Here is a 23,269-nt window from a genome sequence, read left to right on the forward strand (position 1 = left end):
AAGTGTTGCAGTTTTCTATCTTTAGTTTTGGGAAAGAAAATTGCTGTCCCTAAGTCTTACTCAAGGGAGAAGGCTCAGTGTCTCCCACCTCACTGGTTTAGGATTTTAACTTTTGCCTTAGGGAAGAGATGATTGGTAACATTTCTTCCAAACCAGCACTTTCAATAAGTGGCTGATGGCAAACCGTGGACAAAAATTGTTTTTTAGCTTGATTCCAAGGGACAGCCCAGCTTCTAGAGGGTAGGGACATATTGACACAGTGTCCCTCGGGGCTGAGACCCTAAGAACCTCCCCAGCCTGGTTTCTTTGTGATGTTCCAATAGAGTCTGGGCTCTGTTTTCTTGTTGTACTGATGTGTGAAGTTTGGGGTGGGTACAAGTGAATGCGTTTGTCCCAGTGTCTCAGTTCATAAAGATTCTTAAGAAGGTGATAAGAGTGTGTCTCCCATACATGAACCATTTTGACTTTCTGTTAGGCTGAGATGTTGAAAGAACAGGGGGACAGGGATGGACTGCCAGCAGAGCTTGTTCATATGGAAGCAAATTTCTTAACCTTTTTCTGGTGCTAGTGATAAAGAACCCACCTGCCAATGCAAGAGTCACAAAGAGACACAGGTTCGATCCCTGGGTGAGGAAGATTCCCTGAAGAAGGAAATGGCAACCCATTCCAGTATTCTTGCCTGGGAAATCCCATAGACAGAGGATCCTGGTGGGCTACAGTCCACAGGGTCACAAAGAGTTGGATGTGACTGAAGCGACTTAGCACTGGCACCCTAAGAATAACTTGGTATTTTGCCAAATGTATTCTAAAGCACTGAACTTCTTGAGTGTACTGAGTACAAAGTCCTAAGGGTTAATTGTCTTTGAATATAAAATTTTGGTTTAAGGTTAAAACTATTGTCTGCTTGTCTAATAGATATTTTCTTTTCAGGTGAATCATAAATGTAGTGTTTTGCCAAAAATGCCCTTTTAATATGCTAATGGTAAAAGTAAAGCTTGTGTTAAGAAAACTGGTAGAGCTTGCATTTCTAATTAAGCCTTTTTTTCCTTTTAGAAAGGCATCAGAGTCATTCAGCCCATATTTTTGGGGAAAATGATTAATTATGTTGAAAACTCAAATCAAACGGATTCTGCCGCTTTGCATGAAGCCTATGGCTACGCGGCAGGGCTGAGCGCCAGCGTGCTCGTGTGGGCTGTTCTGCACCACTTGTACTTCTATCACATTCAGCGTGTGGGAATGAGGCTGAGAGTAGCCCTGTGCCATATGATCTACCGCAAGGTAAGTGTCACTCGGTTTCACAGTGTATACCTCCCTTGAAGGATCAGGAACATTTAGGGAAAGTTCTCTGTAAACTAAAAATTTTGTAAATGGGATCATTAGTACTTTACTGGAGAAGCTTGGTATTTGCACCAAGTCGTTTTTTTTGTTGTTGCTTTTCCAATATATAATAAAAAGTTTTCTACTGAGATTGGATCAGGGCTACCTTTTATGACTTTTAGCCACATAATATCCACTGTTGCATAATATCCACTAAATCTGTAATAAAATCTAATTAAAAATTAAAGTATCAAAGGTATCCCATTGATTTTCAATGTTTTTATGCCTAATTCTCATAGTGGTATTTCTGGACATTTTGTTGTTGTTGTTCATTAAAACCTTCAAAACTGTGTTTAAAAGTGAACTTCAGCATTGGATCTATAAAATTAAATCTTGGAGAACAGAATGGATTTGAGAAAGGGAATGATTATATTTTTCAATGGCCCATTTAATCACATTCAGTACAATTGTGTTAACTAAAGAAAAATATAAATATAACTCAGGCTAAATACAGACTCACTATATGCTATAGTTACAATTGTTTTACTGGCATTAAAGACAATAATTGGATATTTTGGATAAAACTTGAAAATTTCCATTGTCTTTAGTAATTTGGGAGAGAATTTTTTGCTGTTCTTTCAAGTTATCTTCATAATACTATGTTTCCTTTTTCTCTTTAGAATGCATTATAGAAGTTTTAATAAGACCTGATTTGATGTGTTCAGTGATTTTTATATTGAGAAAGGCCACACAACTATTTCATAGCTTGCCCTGATCTTAGCTAGTGTAAAAGGGATTAGGATTTCATGTGTCTTTACCAAGAAATTGCCACCGATACACCATGTCAACTGTTGAAAGGCTCTGTGCAAACTTGTTTCTCAGTATCTTGTTGCCCTGGGTTATTTGCTTTAAAAATCTTTATTTATTTGTATTATATACTTGAATTTTTCTGCTAGAGTGGATCTGAAGTGTTCTCAAGTGAAAGTGTGAAAGTGAAAGTCACTCAGTCGTGTCTGACTCTTTCCGACCCCATGAACTATGTAGTTCATGGAATTCTCTAGGCCAGAGTACTGGAGTGGGTAGCCTTTCCTTCTCCAGGGGATCTTCCCAACCCAGGGATTGAACCCAGGTCTCCCGTATTGCAGGCATATTCTTTATCAGCTGAGCTAAAAGGGAAGACCTAAGTGTTCTCAGGAGACACACAACATGGTAACTACATAAAGTGTGAATATGTTAATTGGTTTTACTACAGAAATCATTTCCCAATGTATATTTTTAACAATAATCATGTTGTCCACCTTAATACATATAATTTTTATTAAAAGATTAAATCCTAATCAAAAGCTAAAACCAAACAATTTAAATTGAAATCATCGCTTCTTTTACCTAGTTGCTACTTATGCTGCTTATCCAGAGCTTCTGTTTCTTGGGAATGTTTTTCTTGGCAAAATGTAAAGTGTCTTCTCCTCATCTTTCCTTGAGCAGACTCTTGTTAATCTCAGCGCTCTATGAACCCAGGGCCCCTGGCATCTCACTGTGTGTGTTTGGCACATGAGCTGGTTTCCTCCTGGGTGACGTGGAAATGGCAGTGGTGACTGTACACTCTAGCCAGGGTTCTTCATTGTCCCCCATCACATATTTGTTATTCTCTTGTACCTTTCACTGTTTAGGAGAAGAGTACTCAGATTTCTTCACAAGTTAGCTAGATGTTTGTCTTTCTAGATCGTGCTTAGCTCCCATAAGTATGTGTGAAATTTCACCAGAACTGCACTGTGAAAACCTTGTTAGGTGTGAGGTCATGGTTCAGGCAAAGCTCACTGTTTGCTGCACAGGTGAGCCACTGTCCACCTGTTTTTCTTCCTCTTCCAACTAACACTTTGGAATGTGACCTTTGGGAAATGTTTAGGCTCTTTTTAGCTGAACTTTGAATGATCTAGTGGGATGTGTCATAAATAAAATGATTTGTCATTTCTACAAATTTGGTAAAGTTACTTTTGGATTTTGGTCATTAATTTTTAAAAATTATTATAAAATATGCACAACATAAAATTTACAATTTTAACTAATTTGGGGAACGTTGTTTAGTGACATTAGTGACAAGAAGAGCTGACTCATTGGAACAGACCCTGATGTTGGGAAAGACTGAAGGCAAAAGGAGACAGGGGTGGCAGAAGATGAGATGTTTAGATACCTTCACTGACTCAATGGACATGAATTTGAGCAAACTTCAGGAGGTAGTGGAAGACTGAGGAGACTGCTGTGCTGCAGTCCATGGCATTGCAAAGAGTTGGGCATGACTTAGTGACTGAACAACAACAATTTAGTGACATTAGGAACATTTACATTGTTGAGGAAACAACACTGCTATTCATCTCCAGAATTTCATCTTTGCAAAGTGATCCTCTGCATCCAATAAGCACTAATTCTCCAGCCACCCCACCCCCACCCCTACCAGCCAGCACCATTCTACTTCAATCTTTGAATTTGACTTGGTATCCCATGTAAGTGGAATTGTAAAATATTTGTCATTTTGAGTCTTGTTTATGTCATGTAGCATAATCTCTTAAGGGTTCATTGATGGTGGAGCAGGTGTCAAATTTAATTCCATTTTACAACTGAATAATATTCCATTATAGGTATATACAGCATTCTCTGTATCCATTCATCTGTTAGTGAACATTTGGGTTGTTTCTACCTTTTGGCTATTGTGATCATTGCTGCTCTGAACACAAGTGTATAAATATCTGTTCAAGTTCATACATTCAGTTCTTTTGAGTATATTCCCAGAAGTGGAATTGCTGTATTATATGCTAATTTTGTGTTTTTTGAGGAACTTCCATACTCTCTTCTATGGCAGCTACGTTGTTTTACATTCCCACTTTATCATTGATTTTTCTGTTTAACCTGAGGACTAAATGAAACAGTTTTATGAACTGTGAGACTCTGTTTGGATACGATTGGTGGTCTTTGAAGCAGCTCATATTGTCTCTTCAGGTTCCTCAGATCTCTAGGGCATTTTTCTTAACAAATAAAGGAATTGTGCAGCAGAGGCTGTGTTTTTTGTAAAGTCAGCAGACTGGCATTAAGAACAGAGGTTCCTCACAGAAACAGTGTTTTGAACATTATAATCCCTCATTTCAGAATGAATAAACTAAGCCCAAAGTGTTTAAATGAGGTCACACACAGAATTAATAATCAATTCCAGATTTATAGTCCATCCAAGTCCTCTAATTTCTTTCTTTAAGGCAGCCTTTCCACTCATATCTAGTTTGGCTCAAATTTATTTTGGTTTGTTCTTAAGTCTAAATCAACATCCCTTTATCCTTCAGGCAGGTTCAAGTTCATTGAGAAGCAGGATGGGGGATTTTGCTTCTACCTCCTGCTCCTCCGTTTGTTGTTCTTGTGGGCGGGGCTGCCACCACATTGAGGAGATGAAGGATGAACGTAGGTCACTAGAGCCCTGCTGTTCGGGGTCACTCTCTTTGTCCTAGCACCACTCAAGAGCCCACAAAAACACACTCCATTTTGCTATGTTGTAAGATTGACTTGGTATCACCTTGGCAATCCAATTCTCTGTATCTTTCTCTTACTAGGTACTTCATCTGAGTAGCTTGGCCATGGGGAAGACCACCACAGGCCAGATAGTCAACCTGCTGTCTAATGATGTGAACAGGTTTGATCAGGTAAGCTGTCCCTGAGGGATCCTCTTCCATTTCCCATCCTTCTTACTGAGTGTAGCTTATTGGGATGCCAGGTGCCAGGGTTTGGTGTCAGCCAGGGTTCTGTTGAGGACCTAAGACAAGGGTCCTTTTTATCCAACTCTCATTTCTTCTGTATGCATCTTTGATGTAACAATGTGTGTTGTCCTGTGGATGAGAATTTTGTTTTTCTAATAATAGGCAGCAGGATTCTTTCCCAGCTTGGTTAGTGTCCCTAGGGGTCCTCCTGGTGTGGCCCTTCTTGGCACATGGTGTTGGTGTTGCTGGGCTGTCTTCCTCCTCATCTGGATGATGAAGGCCTGGTGGGCAGGGGTTGTTCTTTCCCTGTTTAGTGCCTGCTGTATAGGGAGCCTGTGAGGAATAATGCCAAGTGGATGGTCCTCAGCCAGACACAACCTACTCTCTGCTGTCCCCTCACACTCTTTTTTCCCATTTACTTTATGAATAGATCACATTACCCAGGGCATTGTAGCTGTTGGTCAGATCTCTACTGCACTAGACCACTTCTCCTTCAATTATTCATTCATCAAACATGAAGTAAGACTTCTACTCAGTTTCAGGGATAAATTAGGCTTAGTTTTTGTCCCCCCAAAGCCACAGTCTGTCAGGGAGGTAAATACTTAAGTAATTACTGGAGAGAGTAGTAGGTACCATAATATAGGCTCTCCTAGGGAGATGGTGACTGAATTTTGGAGCAAAGAGAGTTTGGGGTAACCCTGAGCTCATTTGTGTTGTGGATAAAATTCAGATCTTCCTTCCAGTGCTGCTGGTTGGGTTTTCCGTGGCTGGTCCTGTGCTGCCTCAGAACTGTCATCTGGGGTGGATATGTGGATTTCTGCTTTAGCAGGTTTAAAATCCACTGTGATCATTTCTGTTTTGGTTCCTGTATCTTCTTCACAAGCATATTATTTCTATACTGTGTCCTTACTTGTGTTGTTTTTTTATAATATCCTGAGAAGGCTTATCTTTTTCTTTAAGATAACAATGTTCTTGCACTATGTGTGGGTGGGGCCACTGCAGGCAATTGCAGTGACTGCCCTGCTCTGGATGGAAACAGGAATATCGTGTCTTGCTGGGATGGCGGTTCTCATTTTCCTTCTGCTGTTGCAAAGCTGCTTTGGGATGTGGTTTTCATCACTCCGGTAAGTGAAACACTGGTTTTAAAAATAGGTAACATATATTTCAGAGAAGGCAATGGCAACCCACTCCAGTACTCTTGCCTGGCAAATCCCATGGATGGAGGAGCCTGGTAGGCTGCAGTCCATGGGATCGCTAGGAGTTGGACACGACTGAGTGACTTCACTTTTACTTTTCACTTTCATGCATTGGAGAATGAAATGGCACCCCACTCCCGTGTTCTTGCCTGGAGAATCCCAGGGACGGGGGAGCCTGGTGGGCTGCCGTCTATGGGGTCGCACAGAGTTGGACACGACTGAAGCGACTTAGCAGCAGCAGCAGCAGCAGCAACATATATTTGGTGACAACTACAATCTGTTGGATGCTTTTGTTTAAAAAATAAAATGCCTTCTCTGATCTCTTCTTTGTGTGTGTTGTAGACCCTTCAGGCTTAGTTTAGCCAGTGGTGGCTCCAGCTTTAAGCTGAAGGATAATCTTGAAAAGTTATGGGATTTTCCAGAGCCTCTCAGCACTGTACCTGAATATGTAGAGTATCCTTGAGCATAATGTACCTATATTGAAGTTATTTAAGCATTATTATAGTAATAATCCTACAGGCTCAATCTTAGTTGCATGCATTTTTGTTATGCTTGGGTTAGAGTGATTTTCCAATATGTATATTCATGTCTTATTTTTAATTCACATGTTACCATTAATTCATAAGTGTCCAAGGACAAAGTCAGTTTTGATTAATTTTCTAAATCAATCTATTTAATTGGAGGCTAATTACTTTACAATATTGTGATGATTTTTGCCATACATTGACATGAATCAGCCACGTGTATATATGTGCCCCCTGATCCTGAACACCCCTCCCGCCTCCTCCACATCCCATCCTTCTGGGTTGTCCCAATGCACCAGCTTTGAGTGCCCTGTTTCATGTACCAAACTTGAACTGGTCATCTATTTCACATATGGCAATATACATGTTTCAATGCTGTTCTCTCAAATTATCCCCCCCTGAGAAGGAAATGGCAACCCACTCCAATGTTCTTGCCTGGAGAATCCCAGGGAAGGGGGAGCCTCATGGGCTGCCGTCTATGGGGTTGCACAGAGTTGGACACGACTGAAGCGACTTAGCAGCAGCAGCACCTTCTCCCACAGAGTCAAAAAGTCTGTTCTTTACATCTGTGACTGTTTTGCTGTCTCACATATGGGGTCATTGTTACCATCTTTCTAAATTCCATATATATGCATTAATAAACTGTATTGATGTTTTTATTTCTGACTTACTTCACTCTGTATAATAGGCTCCAGTTTCATCCACCTCATTAGAACTGATTCAAATGTGTTCTTTTTAATAGCTGAGTGATATTCCATTGTGTATATGTACCACAGCTTTCTTATACATTCATCTGCTGGTGGATATCTAGGTTGCTTCCATGTCCTAGCTATTGTAAACAGTGCTGCGATAAACATTGGGGTACATATGTCTCTTTCAATTCTGGCTTCCTCAGTGTATATGCCCAGCAGTGGGATTGGTGGGTCATATGGCAGTTCTATTTCCAGTTTTTTAAGAAATCTCCACACTCTTCTCCAGAGTGGTTGTACTAGTTTGCATTCCCACCAACAGTGTAAGAGGGTTCGTTTTTCTCTGCACCCTCTCCAGCATTCATTTTTTGTAGACTTTTTGATAGCAACCATTCTGACCATCATAAGATGGTACCTGGTTGTGGTTTTGATTTGCATGTCCCTGATAATTAGTGATGTTGAGAATCTTTTCATGTGTTAGCCCTCTTTATGTATTCTTTGGAAAAATGTCTGTTTAGTTCTTTGGCCCATTTTTGGATTGGGTCACTTATTTTTCCAGTATTGAGCTGCATGAGCAGGTTGTATATTTTTAAGCTTAATTCTTTGTCAGTTGCTTTGTTTGCTACTATTTCTCCCATTCTGAAGTCTGTCTTTTCACCTTGTTTATATTTTCCTTCATTATAAAAGAGCTTTTAAGTTTAACTAGTTCCCATTTGTTTATTTTTGCTTTTATTTCCATTACTCTGGGAGGTGGGTCATAGAGGATCTTTCTGTGATTTATGTCAGAGTGTTTTGCCTATGTTTTCCTCTAGGAGTTTTATAATTTCTGGTCTTACACTTAGATCTTTCATCCATTTTGAGTTTATTTTTGTGTATAGTGTTAGAAAGTATTCTAATTTCATTCTTTTACAGGCAGTTGACCAGTTTTCCCAGTAAAACTTGTTAAGGAGATTGCCTTTTCTCCATTGTATATTTTTGCCTCCTTTGTCAAAGATAAGGTATCCACAGGTGTGTGGATTTATCTCTGGGCTTTCTATTTTGTTCCATCGATCTATATTTCTGTCTTTGTGCTAGTACCATACTGTCTCGATGACTGTAGCTTTGTAGTATAGCCTGTAGTCAGGCAGGTTGAGTCCTCCAGTTCCATTCTTCTTTCTCAAGATTGCTTTGGCTAGTCGAGGTTTGTTATATTTCCATACAAATTGTGAAATTATTTGTTCTAGTTCTCTGAAAAATACTGATGGTAGCTTGATAGGGATTGCATTGAATCTATAGATTGCTTTGGTAGTATACTCATTTTCACTATATTGATTCTTCTGTTCCATGAACACAGTATATTTCTCCATCTATTTGTGTCCTCTTTGATTTCTTTCACCAGTGTTTTATAGTTTTCTATATACAGGTCTTTTGTTTCTTTATGTAGATTTATTCCTAAGTATTTTATTCTTTTCATCGCAGTGGTGAATGGAATTGTTTCCTTAATTTCTCTTTCTGTTTTCTCATTGTTAATGTATAGGAATGCAAGGGATTTCTGTGTATTAATTTTATATCCTGCAACTTTACTATACTCATTGATTAACTCTTGTAATTTTCTGGTGGTGTCTTTAGGATTTTCTATGTAGAGGATCATGCCATCTGTAAACAGAGATTTTTCCTTCTTCTCCAATCTGGGTTCCTTGTATTTCTTTTTCTTTTCTGATTGCTATGGCCAAAACTTCCAAAACTATGTAGAATGGTAGTGGTGAGAGTGGGCACCCTTGTCTTATTCCTGACTTTAGAGGAAATGCTGTCAGTTTTTCACCATTGAGGATAATATTTGCTGTGGGTTTATTGTATATGACTTTTATTATGTACAGGTATGTTCCTTCTATGCCTGCTTTCCGAAGGGTTTTTATCATAAATGGATGTTGAATTTTGTCAAAGGCTTTCTCTGCATCTATTGAGATAATCATATGGTTTTTATCTTTCAATTTGTTAATGTGGTGTATCACATTGATTGATCTGCAAATAATAATGAATTCTTGCATCCCTGGGATAAAGCCCACTTGGTCATGATGTATGATCTTTTTAATATGTTGTTGGATTTTCTTTGCTAGAATTTTGAGAATTTTTGCATCTATGTTCATCAGTGATATTGGCCTGTAGTTTTCTTTTTTTGTGGCATCTTTGTCTGGTTTTGTTATTAGGGTGATGGTGGCCTCATAGAATGAGTTTGGGAGTTTCCCTTCCTCTGCAATTTCCTGGAAGAGTTTGAGTAGGAGAGGTGTTAGCTCTTTAAATTTTTGATAGAATTCACCTGTGAAGCCATCAGGTTCTGGGCTTTTGTTTGTTGGAAGATTTTTGATTACAGTTCTGATTTTCATGTTTGTGATTGGCCTGTTAAGATTTTCTATTTCTTCCTTGTTCAGTTTTGGAAGGTTGTACTTTCCTAAGAATTCATCCATTTCTTCCAAGTTGGCCATTTTATTCGCATATAGTTGCTGATACTAGTCTCTTATGATCTTTGTATTTCTGTGTTGTCTGTTGTGATTTCTCCATTTTCATTTCTAATTTTGTTGATTTGATTCTTCTCCATTTCTTCGTTGATGAGTCTGGCTAATGATTTGCCTATTTTATTTACCTTCTCAAGGAACCAGCTTTTAGTTCTGTTGATTTTGGCTATAGTCTCCTTTGGTTCTTTTTTATTAATTTCTCCTCTAAGTTTTATGATTTCTTTCCTTCAACTAACCCTGGGGTTCTTCCTTTGTTTTTTTTTTTTTTTTTTTTCTAGTTGATTTAGGTGTAAAGATAGGTTATTTATTTGATTTTTCTTTCGTTTCTTAAGGTAAGCATGTATTGCTATGAACCTTTGTCTAGGCACTGATTTTACTGAATCCCATAGGTTTTGGGTTGTTGCGTTTTCATTTTCATTTGTTTCTTTGCATATTTTTATTTCCTTTTTGATTTCTTCTGTGATTTGCTGGTTATTCAGAAATGTGTTGTTTAGCTTCCATATGTTTGTATTTTTAATAGTTTTTTCCCCTCTGCTGCTGCTGCTGCTAAGTCACTTCAGTCATGTCTGACTCTGTGTGACCCCATAGATGGCAGCCCACCAGGCTCCCCCGTCCCTGGGATTCTCCAGGCAAGAAACTGGAGTGGGTTGCCATTTCCTTCTCCAATGCATGAAAGTGAAAAGTAAAAGTAAAGTCACTCAGTCGTGTCTGACTCTTAGCGACCCCATGGACTGCAGCCTACCAGGCTCCTCGGCCTATGGGATTTTCCAGGCAAGAGTACTGGAGTGGGGTGCCATTGCCTTCTCCATTTCCCCTCTAGTTGACATTTAATCTTACCACATTGTGATTCAAAAAGATGCTTGAAATGATTTCAATTTTTTTTTTTTTTTTTTTTTTTAATTTACCAAGGCTAGGTTTATGGCCCAGGATGTGATCTATCCTGGTGAGTGTTCCGTGTGCACTTGAGAAAAAGGTGAAATTCATTGTTTTGGGTGAAACATCATATAGATATCAATTAGGTCTAACTGGTCCATTGTATCATTTAAAGTTTGTGTTTCCTTGCTAATTTTCTGTTTGGTTGATCTAACCATAGGTGTGAGTGGGGTACTAAATTTTCCCACTATTATTGTGTTACTGTTAATTTCCCCTTTGAAACCTGTTAGCATTTGCCTTATGTATTGAGGTGCTCCAATGTTGGGTGTATGAAAGTGATAGTGAAAGGCACTCAGACGTGTCCAACTCTGCAACCCCATAGACTTTATAGTCCATGGAATTCTCCAGGCCAGAATACTGGAGTGGGTAACCTTTCCCTTCTCCAGGGGATCTTCTCATCCCAGGGATTGAATCCAGGTCTTCCACCTTGCAGGCAGATTCTTTACCAGCTGAGCCACGAGGGAAGCCCAAGAATACTGGAGTGGGTCTCCTATCCCTTCTCCAGTGGATCTTCCTGACCCAGGAATCAAACCGGGGTCTCCCATATTGCAGTCGGATTCTTTGCCAGCTGAGCCACAAGGGAAGGCCAAGAATACTGAATACTGGAGTGGGTAGCCTATCCCTTCTCTAGAGGATCTTCCTGACTCAGGAATCAAATCAGGGTCTCCTCCATTGCAGGCAGATTCTTTACAAACTGAGCAATGAGGGAACACCTTTTTGGGTGCATATATATTTATAATTGTTATATCTTCTTGGATTGGTCCTTTGACCACTATGTAATGTTCTTCTTTATTTCTTTTCACAGCCTTTCTTTCAAAGTCTATTTTATCTAATATGAGTATCACTACTTCTGCTTTCTTTTGGTCTCCATTTGCATGAAATACCTTTTCCAGCCCTTCACTTTCAGTCTGTATGTGTCCCTTGGTTTGAGGTGGGTCTCTTGTAGACAGCATATAAGGGGTTTGTTTTTTGTATATTCTTTCAGCCAGCCTTTGTCTTTTGATTGGGACATTCAACCCATTTACATTTAAGGTAGTATTGATAATTATGATCCTGTTGCCATTTATTTTGTTGTTTTGGGTTTGAGTTTATAAACCTTTTCTGTGTTTCCTGTCTAGAGAAGATCCTTTAGCATTTGTTGAAGATCTGGTTTGGTGGTGCTGAGTCTGTAAAGCTTTTGATTTCTCCTTCATATTTGAATAAGATGCTTGCTGGGTATAGTAATCTGGGTTTTAGGTTTTTTCTCTTTCATCACTTTAAGTTTGTCCTGCCATTCCTTTCTGGCCTGAAGAGTTTCTATTGAAAGGTCAGATGTTATCCTCATGGGGATCTCCATGTGGGTTATTTGTTGCTTTTGCCTTGCTGCTTTTAATATTTTCTCTTTGTGTTTGATCTTTGTTAGTTTGATTAATATGTGTCTTGGGGTGTTTCACCTTGGGTTTATCCTGTTTGGCACTCTCTGGTTTTCTTGGACTTTGGTGGCTATTTCCTTCCCCACTTTAGGGAAGTTTTCAACTATTATCTCCTCAAGTTTTCTCATGCCCTTTCTTTTCATCTTCTTCTTCTGGGATTCCTATGATTTGACTGTTGGGACATTTTACATTGTCCCAGAGGTCTCTGAGGTTGTCCTCGGTTCTTTTAATTCTTTTTTTATTTTTTCCTCTCTGCTTCATTTATTTTCACCATTCTATCTTCCATATCACTTATCCTATCTTCTGCCTCAATTATTCTGCTGTTGATTCCCTGCAGAGGGCTTTTGACCTCAGCTATTGCATTATTCATTATTGATTGACTCTTCTTTATCTCTTCTAGGTCCTTGTTAAACATTTCTTGCATCTTCTCAATCCTTGTCTCTAGTCTATTTATCTGTAACTCCATTTTGTTTTCAAGATTTTGGATCATCTTGACTATCATTATTCTGAATTCTTTTTCAGGTAGATTCCCTATCTCCTTCTCTTTTGTTTGATTTTGTGGGCATTTATCATGTTGCTTTACCTGCTGAATATGTCTCTGCCTTTTCATCTTGTTCAGATTGCTGTGTTTGGGCCACACTTTCTGTTTGCTGGCAGTTCATGGTTCCTCTGTATTGTGGAGCCTTCTCCCTGTGGGTGGGGTTGGACTAGTGGTTTGTCAAGGTTTCCTGGTTAGGGGAGCTTGTGTCTGTGTTCTGGTGGGTGGAAATGGATCGCTTCTCTTTGAAGTGCTATGAAGTGTCTGGTAGTGAGTTTTGGGGTGTCTATGGGTTTGGCATGGCTTTGGGCAGCCTGTCTTTTAATGCTCAGAGCTGTGTTCCTGCTTTACTGGAGAATTAGCATGGTATATCTTGCTCTGGAACTTGTTAACTCTTGGGTGGAGCTGGTTTCAGTGTAGGAATGTATCCTTTTGGGTGAGCTCTTGTCTATTAATATTCCATGGAATCAGGAGTTCCCTGATGTTCTCAAGTTTTGGAGTTAAACCTTCTCCCTCTGGCTTTCAGTCTTATTCTTACAGTAGCCTTAAGACTTCTCCATCCATATAACACAGATGATAAAACATCTAGATTAGTGGTGAAGCAATTCTCCACAGTGAGGGACACCCAGAGAGGTTCACAGACTTACATGGAGAAGACGGAGAAGGGAGATAGAGGTGACCAGGGGGAAAAGAGGGGGAGTCAAAAGGGGAGAGAGCAATCTAGCCAGTAATCAATTCCCTAAGTGTTCTCACAGCCCAGAACACCCAGAGACATTCACAGAGTCAAGTAGAGAAGAGAAAGGGGAGGGAGGGGATATAGGTGACCTGGGGGAGAAAAGGGAGAGTCAAAAAGGGTGACAGCAATAAAATCAGCCAGCAATTTCACACACCTAAGTGAAAATGAGTACTGAAAATTATATTCCTAAAGGTACAAAATTGAAAACAAATTCCAAAAAGCAAAGATTAAAAATCTAGAGTAGAGGTTAGACTCTCAGAAATAGAATATTAAAATTATAAAACAAAATCAATCATAAAATTATGAAAAATATATGTGAATTTGCTTTAAAAATGGGGTCTTTTTTGCAAGATAATAGTTTACAAAAATGAAAATCAAAGGAGTAATAAGGGACTTAAATTAAAAAATTAATAAGTGATAATAGTAAAAATATATCTAGGAATTTCTCTGGAGCTGTTGTGGGCAATGTGGGGTCAGTTCAGTTTCAGATAATTCCTTGTTCCAGCTGGTACTTCTTCTCAAGGTCTATAGGCCCCCTCCAATGCTTAGTCAATGTTAACTACAGGGTTTTAATCTGTTGAACCTGTCACTTCCAGAGCGGTTCCCTCTTCTTTGTTTATTTTGGCTTCCTCTGTTTGCAAGTCTCTTCAGTGTCTAATTTCCACCCTGACACAAAGGGGTGAAGGTGGTCGCTTATTTAGGCTCACCTGTTCAGTTCTGTTGTGGGGAGGGGGAGACATTGCAAACAAATATTGCTGGCATGTGTGGGGAGTGTTCGCAGTGTAAGGACCACACTGGGTTTGCCAAAGCTCAAGGTGGCATGTGTTTCCTGGGTCTACACTGCTCAGGCTCCAGGGTCCTCTGCAGGGGTACTGTCCAAAGTGGGCCTGCCTTTTCGTGCACTTCCCAGGTCTAAGCTGCTCAGGTTCCTGGGTACTCCACAAGGGCACAGACTCATTTGGGCGTGCATTTTGTGCCTTTCCCAGGTCCAAGCAGCACCAGGTACTTGGTGAGCACACTGTCCCAGGTGGGCCATGCATCTTAATCACCTCCCTGGTTCATGCTGCTTGGTATCCCGTGTGCACTGGGAGAGCACAATCTCAGGTGTGCTGTGTGAGAGGTGTGTCTCCTCTGGGAAGCTGATCTCAGGCTATGACACTCCTGGCAGATGTCAACCGTCCAGGATCCCAGGAAGACGTGGTTAGCAATTGGGAACCTGCTCACAGTTTGGTGGAGGATGCCAGTCCCTGGGGCCGAGATTGCAGCACTCCCTTACTGTGCGGCTCTGGGTGTCACACACCTGCCTGTCTGCCTCTGGGGAGCTGCGGGGGAGGGGCCTGTATGCAGCCGGCTAGCTCTTCTTTGGTATTAGCTCAATACTTTGTTCCGTGAGTGGGCCAGGCTGTGCGTTAGAGCCTTTCATGGGCAAGTTCTCTCTCTTTCTCTCTCTCTCTTTTTTCTCTCTGGCAATCCCATAGTTGGGGTTGCTATCTCATGTCAGCTCCCTCAGATTGTCCTCAGGGCATTCAGGCCCGGTCCTTACCCTAATTACTGATTATGCAGCCTGTGCCTCCCTGTCCAGTCTATACTTGTTGGTAGTGGATGCGAGTACGTGGGCTACTTCTCCACTGGCAGCTGCGGTAGGTGCATATTCTGTGTGTGTGTGTGTGTGTGTGTGTGTGTGTGTGTTTCCTCCTGGTTATGTTGCCATCTGAGATTCCAAAACTCCCCACTGACCTGCCTGTGAGAGGATTTCCTACTGTGTGGAAACTTCTCCTCCTGCACAACTCCCTCCCCAGGACAGGTCTCTGTCCCTAACTCTTTTTGTCTTTTATATTTTGTCCTTCCTCTTTTCAAAGAGAATAGGCTACCTTTCTGGGTGCCTGGTTTCCTCTGCCAGCGTTTAGAAGTTGTTTTGTGGAAGTTGCTCGGCATGCAAATGACCTTTTGATGAATTTGTGGGTGGAAAGTGGTCTCCGAATCCTTTTCCTCTGCCATCTTAGGACCGTCACTGGTCTTGATTAATTATGTCTTCATTTTTCTTTAATTAATTTATTTATTTTACTTTACAATATTGTATTGGTTTTTCCATAGATTGACTTGAATCCACCATGAGTGTACATGTGTTCCCTTGAACCCCCCTCCCACCTCCCTCCCCATCCCATCCCTCAGGGTCATCCCAGTGCACCAGCCCCGAGTACACTGTATCATGCATTGAACCTGGACTGGCAATTTGTTTCACACATGATAATTTACATGTTTCAATGCCATTCTCCCATATCATCCTACCCTCGCCCTCTCCCACAGAGTCCAAAAGACTGTTCTATACATCTGTGTCTGTTTTGCTGTCTCGCATACAGGGTTATCATTACGTTCTTTCTAAATTCCATATATATGTGTTAATATACTGTATTGGTGTTTTTCTTTCTGGCTTACTTCACTCTGTATAATGGGCTCCAGTTTCATCCACCTCATTAGAACTTATTCAAGTGTATTGTTTTTAATGGCTGAGTAATATTACATTGTGTATCTGTACCACAGCTTTCTTATCCATTCATCTGCTGATGGACATCTAGGTTGGTTCCATGTCCTGGCTATTATAAACAGTGCTGTGATGAACATTGGGGTACACATGTCTCTTTCAATTCTGGTTTCCTCAGTGTGTATGCCCAGCAGTGGGATTGCTGGGTCATATGGCAGTTCTATTTCCAGTTTTTAAAGGACTCTCCACACTGTTCTCCACAGTGGCTGTACTAGTTTGCATTCCCACCAACAGTGTAAGAGGGTTTCCTTTTCTCCACACCCTCTCCAGCATTTATTGCTTGTAGACTTTTGGATAGCAGCCATTCTGACTGACATGAAATCCTACCTCATTGTGGTTTTGATTTGCATTTCTCTGATAATGAGTGATGTTAAGCATCTTTTCATGTGTTAGCCATCTGTATGTCTTCTTTGGAGAAATGTCTCTTTAGTTCTTTGGCCCACTTTTTGATTGGGTCTTCTATTTTTCTGGAATTGAGATGCAGGAGTTGCTTGTATATTTTTGAGATTAATTCTTTAATTGCTTCGTTTGCTATTATTTTCTCCCACTCTGAAGGCTGTCTTTTCACCTTGCTTATAGTTTCCTTTGTTGTGCAGAAGCTTTTAATTTTAATTAGGTCCCATTTGTTTATTTTTGCTTTTACTTCCAATATTCTGGGAGGTGGATCATAGAGGATCCTGCTGTGGTTTATGTCAGAGAGTGGCTTTTTTTTTTATTATTACTTTTTTTTAAACTTTACAATATTGTATTGGTTTTGCCATATATCAACATGAATCTGCCTATGTTTTCCTCTAGGAGTTTAATAGTTTCTGGTCTTACATTTAGATATTTCTTCCATTTTGAGTTTATTTTTGTGTATGGTGTTAGAAAGTATTCTAGTTTCATTCTTTTACAAGTGACTGACCAGTTTTCCAAGCACCACTTGTTAAAGAAATTGTCTTTTCTCCATTGATTATTCTTGCCTCCTTTGTCAAAGATAAGGTGTCCATAGGTGCGTGGATTTATCTCTGGGCTTTCTATTTTGTTCCATTGATCTATATTTCTGTCTTTGTGCCAGTACCACACTGTCTTGATGCCTGTGGCTTTGTAGTAGAGACTGAAGTCAGGCAGGTTGATTCCTCCAGTTCTATTCTTCTTTCTTAAGATTGCTTTGCCTATTCGAGGTTTTTTGTATTTCCATACAAATTGTGAAATTATTTGTTATAGTTCTCTGAAAAATACCGTTGGTAGCTTGATAGGGATTGCATTGAATCTAGGTTGTTTTGGGTAGTATACTCATTTTCAATATACTGATTTTTCTGATCCATGAACACGGTATATTTCTCCATCTATTAGTGTCCTCTTTGATTTCTTTCACCAGTGCTTTATAGTTTTCTATATATAGGTCTTTTGTTTCTTTAGGTAGATATATTCCTAAGTATTTTATTCTTTTCATTACAATGGTGAATGGAATTGTTTCCTTAATTTCTCTTTCTGTTTTCTCATTGTTAGTATATAGGAATGCAAGGGATTTCTGTGTGTTGATTTTATATCCTGCAACTTTACTATATTCATTGATTAGCTCTAGTAATTTTCTGGTGGAGTCTTTAGGGTTTTCTCTATAGAGGATCATGTCATCTGCAAACAGTGAGAGTTTTACTTCTTCTTTTCCAGTCTGAATTCCTTTTATTTCTTTTTCTGCTCTGATTGCTGTGGCTAAAACTTCCAAAACTATGTTGAATAGTAGTGGTGAAATTGGGCACCCTTGTCTTGTTTCTGACTTTAGGGGAAATGCTTTCAGTTTTTCACCATTGAGGATAATGTTTGCTATGGGTTTGTCATATATAGTTTTTATTATGTTGAGGTATGTTCCTTCTATTCCTGCTTTCTGGAGGGTTTTTATCTTAAATGGATGTTGAATTTTGCCAAATTATGTCTTTATTAGGACTTCTCTGGTGGCTTATATGGTAAAGCATCTGCCTACAATGCAGGAGATCCAGGTTCGATCCCTGGGTCGGGAAGATCCTCTGGAGAAGGAAATGGCAACCGACTCTAGTAGTCTGGCCTCAAAAATCCCATGGACAGAGGAGTGTGATAGGCTACAGTCCATGGGGTGCAAAGAGTTGGACATGACTGAGCGACTTCATTTTCACTTTCATAAAGTCCCACAGTCTCAGCAGCATATGTGGTAGAAAGGTAACTGGTGATGAAGGGCATAATGGTGATGAGTTAGAACTGAGGCAGGTTCCAGAGGGTTGGAAGTGGGTCATTGTCCAGATTGTCAGGTGGTGAAGGTGTGTTGTTTGAATCTATGTGAGTTCTTTTGTGTCTGTGTGTACCATTACATGTGGTATTTTTCTTTACTTGAAATTTCTTTTCCTCTCTTTGCTGTCGAGAGATGTTCCTTATCCTTTGAGGCCCTGTTCCAGTGCTACAAGGTCTCTGAAGTTTTTCTTGTTCTTCTTTCCTGATGTTATTAACAGCCTCATCTTTTCTGTTCCCCAGAATTTTACTCCTATTTTATTACAGCACAGACACTGTCTTCCTGTTAGATTCCTTTCTGCCTTTCCTGTTCAACCATCATCTTCTTGGGCGGATCATTTGTATCTGACTCACTTCAGGTCTTCCTTGGCTGATACTGCAAGTTCTCTGAATTAGTCTTTGCATTAGGCTGAGTTGTTTACTTCCTAGAAGTCTTTTTCTCCATTTGTACTTTGAGTAGGACCTGCCTGTGATGTCGGCACAGAGGTGCTGCAGGGAATCATTTGATCTCTGGTCCCTCCCTGTGCCCCCTGCTGCTGATGCTACAGAAAGTTAGTATGTGATCACTAAGGCTTATCTCTCATGTCTGTCCCCTAAGGAGTAAGACCGCAGCTCTCACAGACGACAGGATCAGGACCATGAATGAATTTATAAGTGGCATCAGAACAGTAAAAATGTATGCTTGGGAAAAGTCACTTATAGACCTTATTACCAGCTTGAGAAGGTAAGTTTTTGTATATATCACACCATATTTTTGTACTCCCCTCCACAATTTTTACTGAATTTACTTATTATTTTTGGAGGATAATTACTTTACAGTGTTGTGATGGTGTCTGCTATACATCAAGGTGAATCAGTCATAATCATATATACATATATATCCCCACCTTCTTGAACCTCTGCCTTCCACCCCCCCATTCCACCTCTCTAGGTTGTCACAAAACACTAGGCTAGACTCCCAGTGTTATATAGCAGCTTCCTGCTAGTTATCTATTTTACACATGACAGCATATACATGTCAATGCTACTTTCTCAATTTGTCCTACATTCTCCCTCCTGCTTTGTGTCTCTGAGATTGTTCTCTGCATCTGTGTCTCCATTTATTCTCTGTGAATAGGTTCATCAGTTCTATTTTTCTAGATTCGATATATATGTGTTAATATTTGCTTTTCTCTTTCTGACTCACCTCACTCTGTATAACAGGTTCTAGGTTCACCTACGTTACTACAGTTGACTTTTCTGAATTAATTTTGAAGTCTTACCAAGTTTTTCACATTATGATGAACTTAAATTCTATGCACTCCACCCCCAACATGTGGCAGAAAGTTTAAGTAGAATAGGGGAGACATCATTTTAACCTGCTCTTCCACTTACTGTCTTCTTAAAGGAAAAATTTGTATAATGCTTCTTCAGTTCAGTTCATTCGCTCAGTTGTGTTCGACTCTTTGTGACCCCATGAATTGCAGCATGCCAGGCCTCTCTGTCCATCACCAAATCTTGGAGTTTACCCAAACTCATGTCCATTGAGTCAGTGATGCCATCCAGCCATCTAATCCTCTGTCGTTCCCTTCTTCTCCTGCCCCCAATCCCTTCCAGCATCAGAGTCTTTTCCAATGAGTCAGCTCTTCACATGAGGTGGTCAAAGTAATGGAGTTTCAGCTTTAGCATCAGTCGTTCCAATTAATACCCAGGACTGTTCTCCTTCAGAATGGACTGGTTGTATCTCCTTGCAGTCCAAGGGACTCTCAAGAGTCTTCTTCAACACCACAGTCAAAAGCATCAATTCTTTGGTGTCAGCTTTCTTCAAAGCCAACTCTCACATCCATACATGATCACTGGAAAAACCGTAGCCTTGACTAGATGGACCTTTGTTGGGCAAAGTAATGTCTCTGCTTTTGAATATGCTATCTAGGTTGGTCATAACTTTCCTTCCAGAAGTAAGTATCTTTTAATTTCATGGCTGAAATCACCATCTGCAGTGATTTTGGAGCCCCCCAAAATAAAGTCTGACACTGTTTCCACTGTTTCCCATCTACTTCCCATGAAGTGATGGGACCAGATGCCATGATGTTAATTTGCTGAGTGGTGAGCTTAAAGCCAACCTTTTCACTCTCCTCTTCACTTTCATCAAGAGGCTCTTTAAACTCCTCTTCACTTTCAGCCATAGAGTGGTGTCATCTGCATATCTGAGTTATTGATATTTCTCCCAGCAGTCTTGATTCCAGCTTGTGCTTCTTCCAGCCCAGCGTTTCTCATGATGACTCTGCATATAGTTAAATAAGCAGGGTGACAAATATACAGTCTTGACGTACTCTTTTCCTATTTGGAACGAGTCTGTTGTTCCATGTCCAGTTCTAATGTTGCTTCTGACCTGCATATAGATTTCTCAAGAGGCAGTCAGGTGGTCTGGTATTCCCATCTGTTTCAGAATTTTCCACAGTTTATTGTGATCCACACAGTCAAAGGCTTTGGCATAGACAATAAGCAGAAATAGATGTTTTCTGGAACTCTCTTGCTTTTTGATGATCCAGCCGATGTTGGCAATTTGATCTCTGGTTCCTCTGCCTTTTCTAAAGCCATCTTGAACATCTGGAAGTTCATGCTTCATGTATTGCTAAAGACTTGCTTGGAGAATTTTGAACATTACTTTACTAGCATGTGAGATGAGTGCAATTGTGTGGTAGTTTGAGCATTCTTTGGCATTGCCTTTCTTTGGGATTGAAATGAAAACTGACCTCTTTCAGTCCTGTGGCCAGTGCTAAGTTTTCCAAATTTGCTGGCATATTGAGTGCAGCACTTTCACAGCATCATCTTTCAGGATTTGAAATAGCTCAACTCGAATTCCATCAGCTCCTCTAGCTTTGTTTTTAGTGATGCTTCCTAAGGCCACTTGACTTCACATTCCAGGATGTCGGCTCTAGGTGAGTGATCACACCATCATGATTATCTTGGTCGTGAAGATCTTTTTGTACAGTTCTTCTGTGATTCTTGCCACCTCTTCTTAATATCTTCTGCTTCTGTTAGGCTCATACCATTTCTGTCCTTTATCGAGCCCAGCTTTGCATGTAATGTTCCCTTGATATCTCTAATTTTCTTTGAGAGATCTCTAATCTTTCCTGTTCTGTTGTTTTCCTCTATTTCTTTGCATTGATCACTGAGGAAGGCTTTCTTATCTCACCTTGCTATTCTTTGAAACTTTGCATTCAGATGCTTATATCTTCCTTTTCTCCTTTGCTTATGCTTCTTACTTATATAGAAATGAATTTCCAATTATTTCTTAGTACCAGAAACCCCCCAAAGGCAGTAATTTCAAGATGTTAGTATTTTTTTCCCTGTCTTTTATATTTATTTTTACCTAACAATACTCCTTAGCTTTTTCACTGTCTATAAAGTTTTGTCACGTATGGAAATCAATTACAAAAGAACTCCACAAGGTAAGTTTTGTTTTCTTACCCAATATAGAAACATAAACAGAGACATGATGGTTGACGGTTAAATGTTTCAGATAGTAGAGTATGTAATTGCTAGAAATCAGTCTTTAGCTGAAAAGTCCAAAGCCTTTTCTTCTTCTGATGATAGCAAGTGGATTTTCTGTCTCTCTGTCCTATATTGGTGGAGTGTGTGTGTGAGGAATTTCCCCTCTCTGCCCCAGCTGATGTCCTCTGCTTTTTACAATTTCAGGATCCTGGGCAGAAGCTGGTTTTCTGTCTTCTTTGAAGCAGGTGGCTTTTGCCTATTGTCAATGCAGGGTACAGGATGGGCTTGTTGTCATTATTTAGTCTCTAAATTGTGTCTGTCTCTTTATGACTCCATATAGTATAGCCTGCCAGGCTCCTCTGTCCATGGGATTTTCCAGGCAAGAATACTGAAGTGGGTTGCCATTTCCTTCTCCATAGAAGATACTGGTATTTGAGATGATGACATTAAAACTAAAACTATAGTTTGATGTAGCACAAATGGTGAGATTTTAGAGATTGGATGTAACTGTATCAAGCAAAACTTTATGAATCATTATTATTCCTTCCAAACAGAGCCATGAAAACACTAGGTTGTTTTCTTTGCTTTTTCTTTGTAGAATACTTTTCCATCTTTCATTTAAATATCTGATGAGTGATTTACTTCAGCACAGGGCACTTAGAATTCTCTGGCAGCTTCCTGTCACTTCTTACTTTGCACCTTTGCGGGGGTCCTCCCTCTGCTGGGAATACACTCTCATCTTCCTTATTCTCTGGCCTCTGCCAACCCTGACTCCATCTTATCTTCTCAAGATCCACATTCATGCAACTTGCTCTCACTCCACTGCTCTGTGTTACACAACTCTGCTCTGATCTCCTGTGGGGGCTGTGCGGCTGCCTCTTTCCAATATCTGGTGTGTCACAGTTTTGGGGTGTCTTATTCTCTTCCCCCACAAGTTCATGAGCTCCTGGAGGTGATGGGCTGTGTCTTTCTGTCATCAGTGAGGAGCCCTGCCCAGGACTTGTGGTTATGAATACTTGTTGAATGAATGTTCAAACTCAGTCTCATTGGTCCAAAATGTTTAAAAAAGTGTGACTCTAAGTCTTCTTTTAGTTGTAAGAGTGAAGTCGTGCTGCAGAGTGTGGTCCTGGTTTGGGGGCAGACCTCTGGGTGTGCACTGTGTAGTGTCTTCATGATGTGAGGGATAGTTTAACTGTGTCCACTCCCTTGAAAGGGGCCACTCACACAGGGCACTCAAATTCATGCCTTGAATGTCAATGGTAGTTTTAAAATCTATTTTCTGTCCTCTTTTCCAGGAAGGAAATTTCCAAGATTCTGAATAGTTCCTACCTTAGAGGAATGAATTGTACATCATTTTTTGCTGTAACCAAAATAATGATTTTCATCACCTTCGTCAAATGTGGCTCTCGAAAGGGTGATTACAGCCAGCCAAGTG

General features: G+C 40.1%; 1 protein-coding gene across 1 annotated transcript in view; it reads left to right on the forward strand.

The window, feature by feature from the left end:
- Nucleotides 1-23,269, forward strand: part of LOC102415544 (ATP-binding cassette sub-family C member 4) — a 224,710-nt gene that overhangs the window by 25,962 nt on the left and 175,479 nt on the right. The window contains exons 4-6 of the mRNA XM_045162438.1: nucleotides 1,054-1,278; nucleotides 4,911-5,000; nucleotides 6,015-6,178. Of these exons, the coding sequence (XP_045018373.1) occupies nucleotides 1,054-1,278; nucleotides 4,911-5,000; nucleotides 6,015-6,178 (479 nt within the window). The remainder of the gene's footprint in view (nucleotides 1-1,053; nucleotides 1,279-4,910; nucleotides 5,001-6,014; nucleotides 6,179-23,269) is intronic.

Source organism: Bubalus bubalis, chromosome 13 (assembly GCF_019923935.1).
Source record: "Bubalus bubalis isolate 160015118507 breed Murrah chromosome 13, NDDB_SH_1, whole genome shotgun sequence".
Lineage (NCBI taxonomy): Eukaryota > Metazoa > Chordata > Mammalia > Artiodactyla > Bovidae > Bubalus > Bubalus bubalis.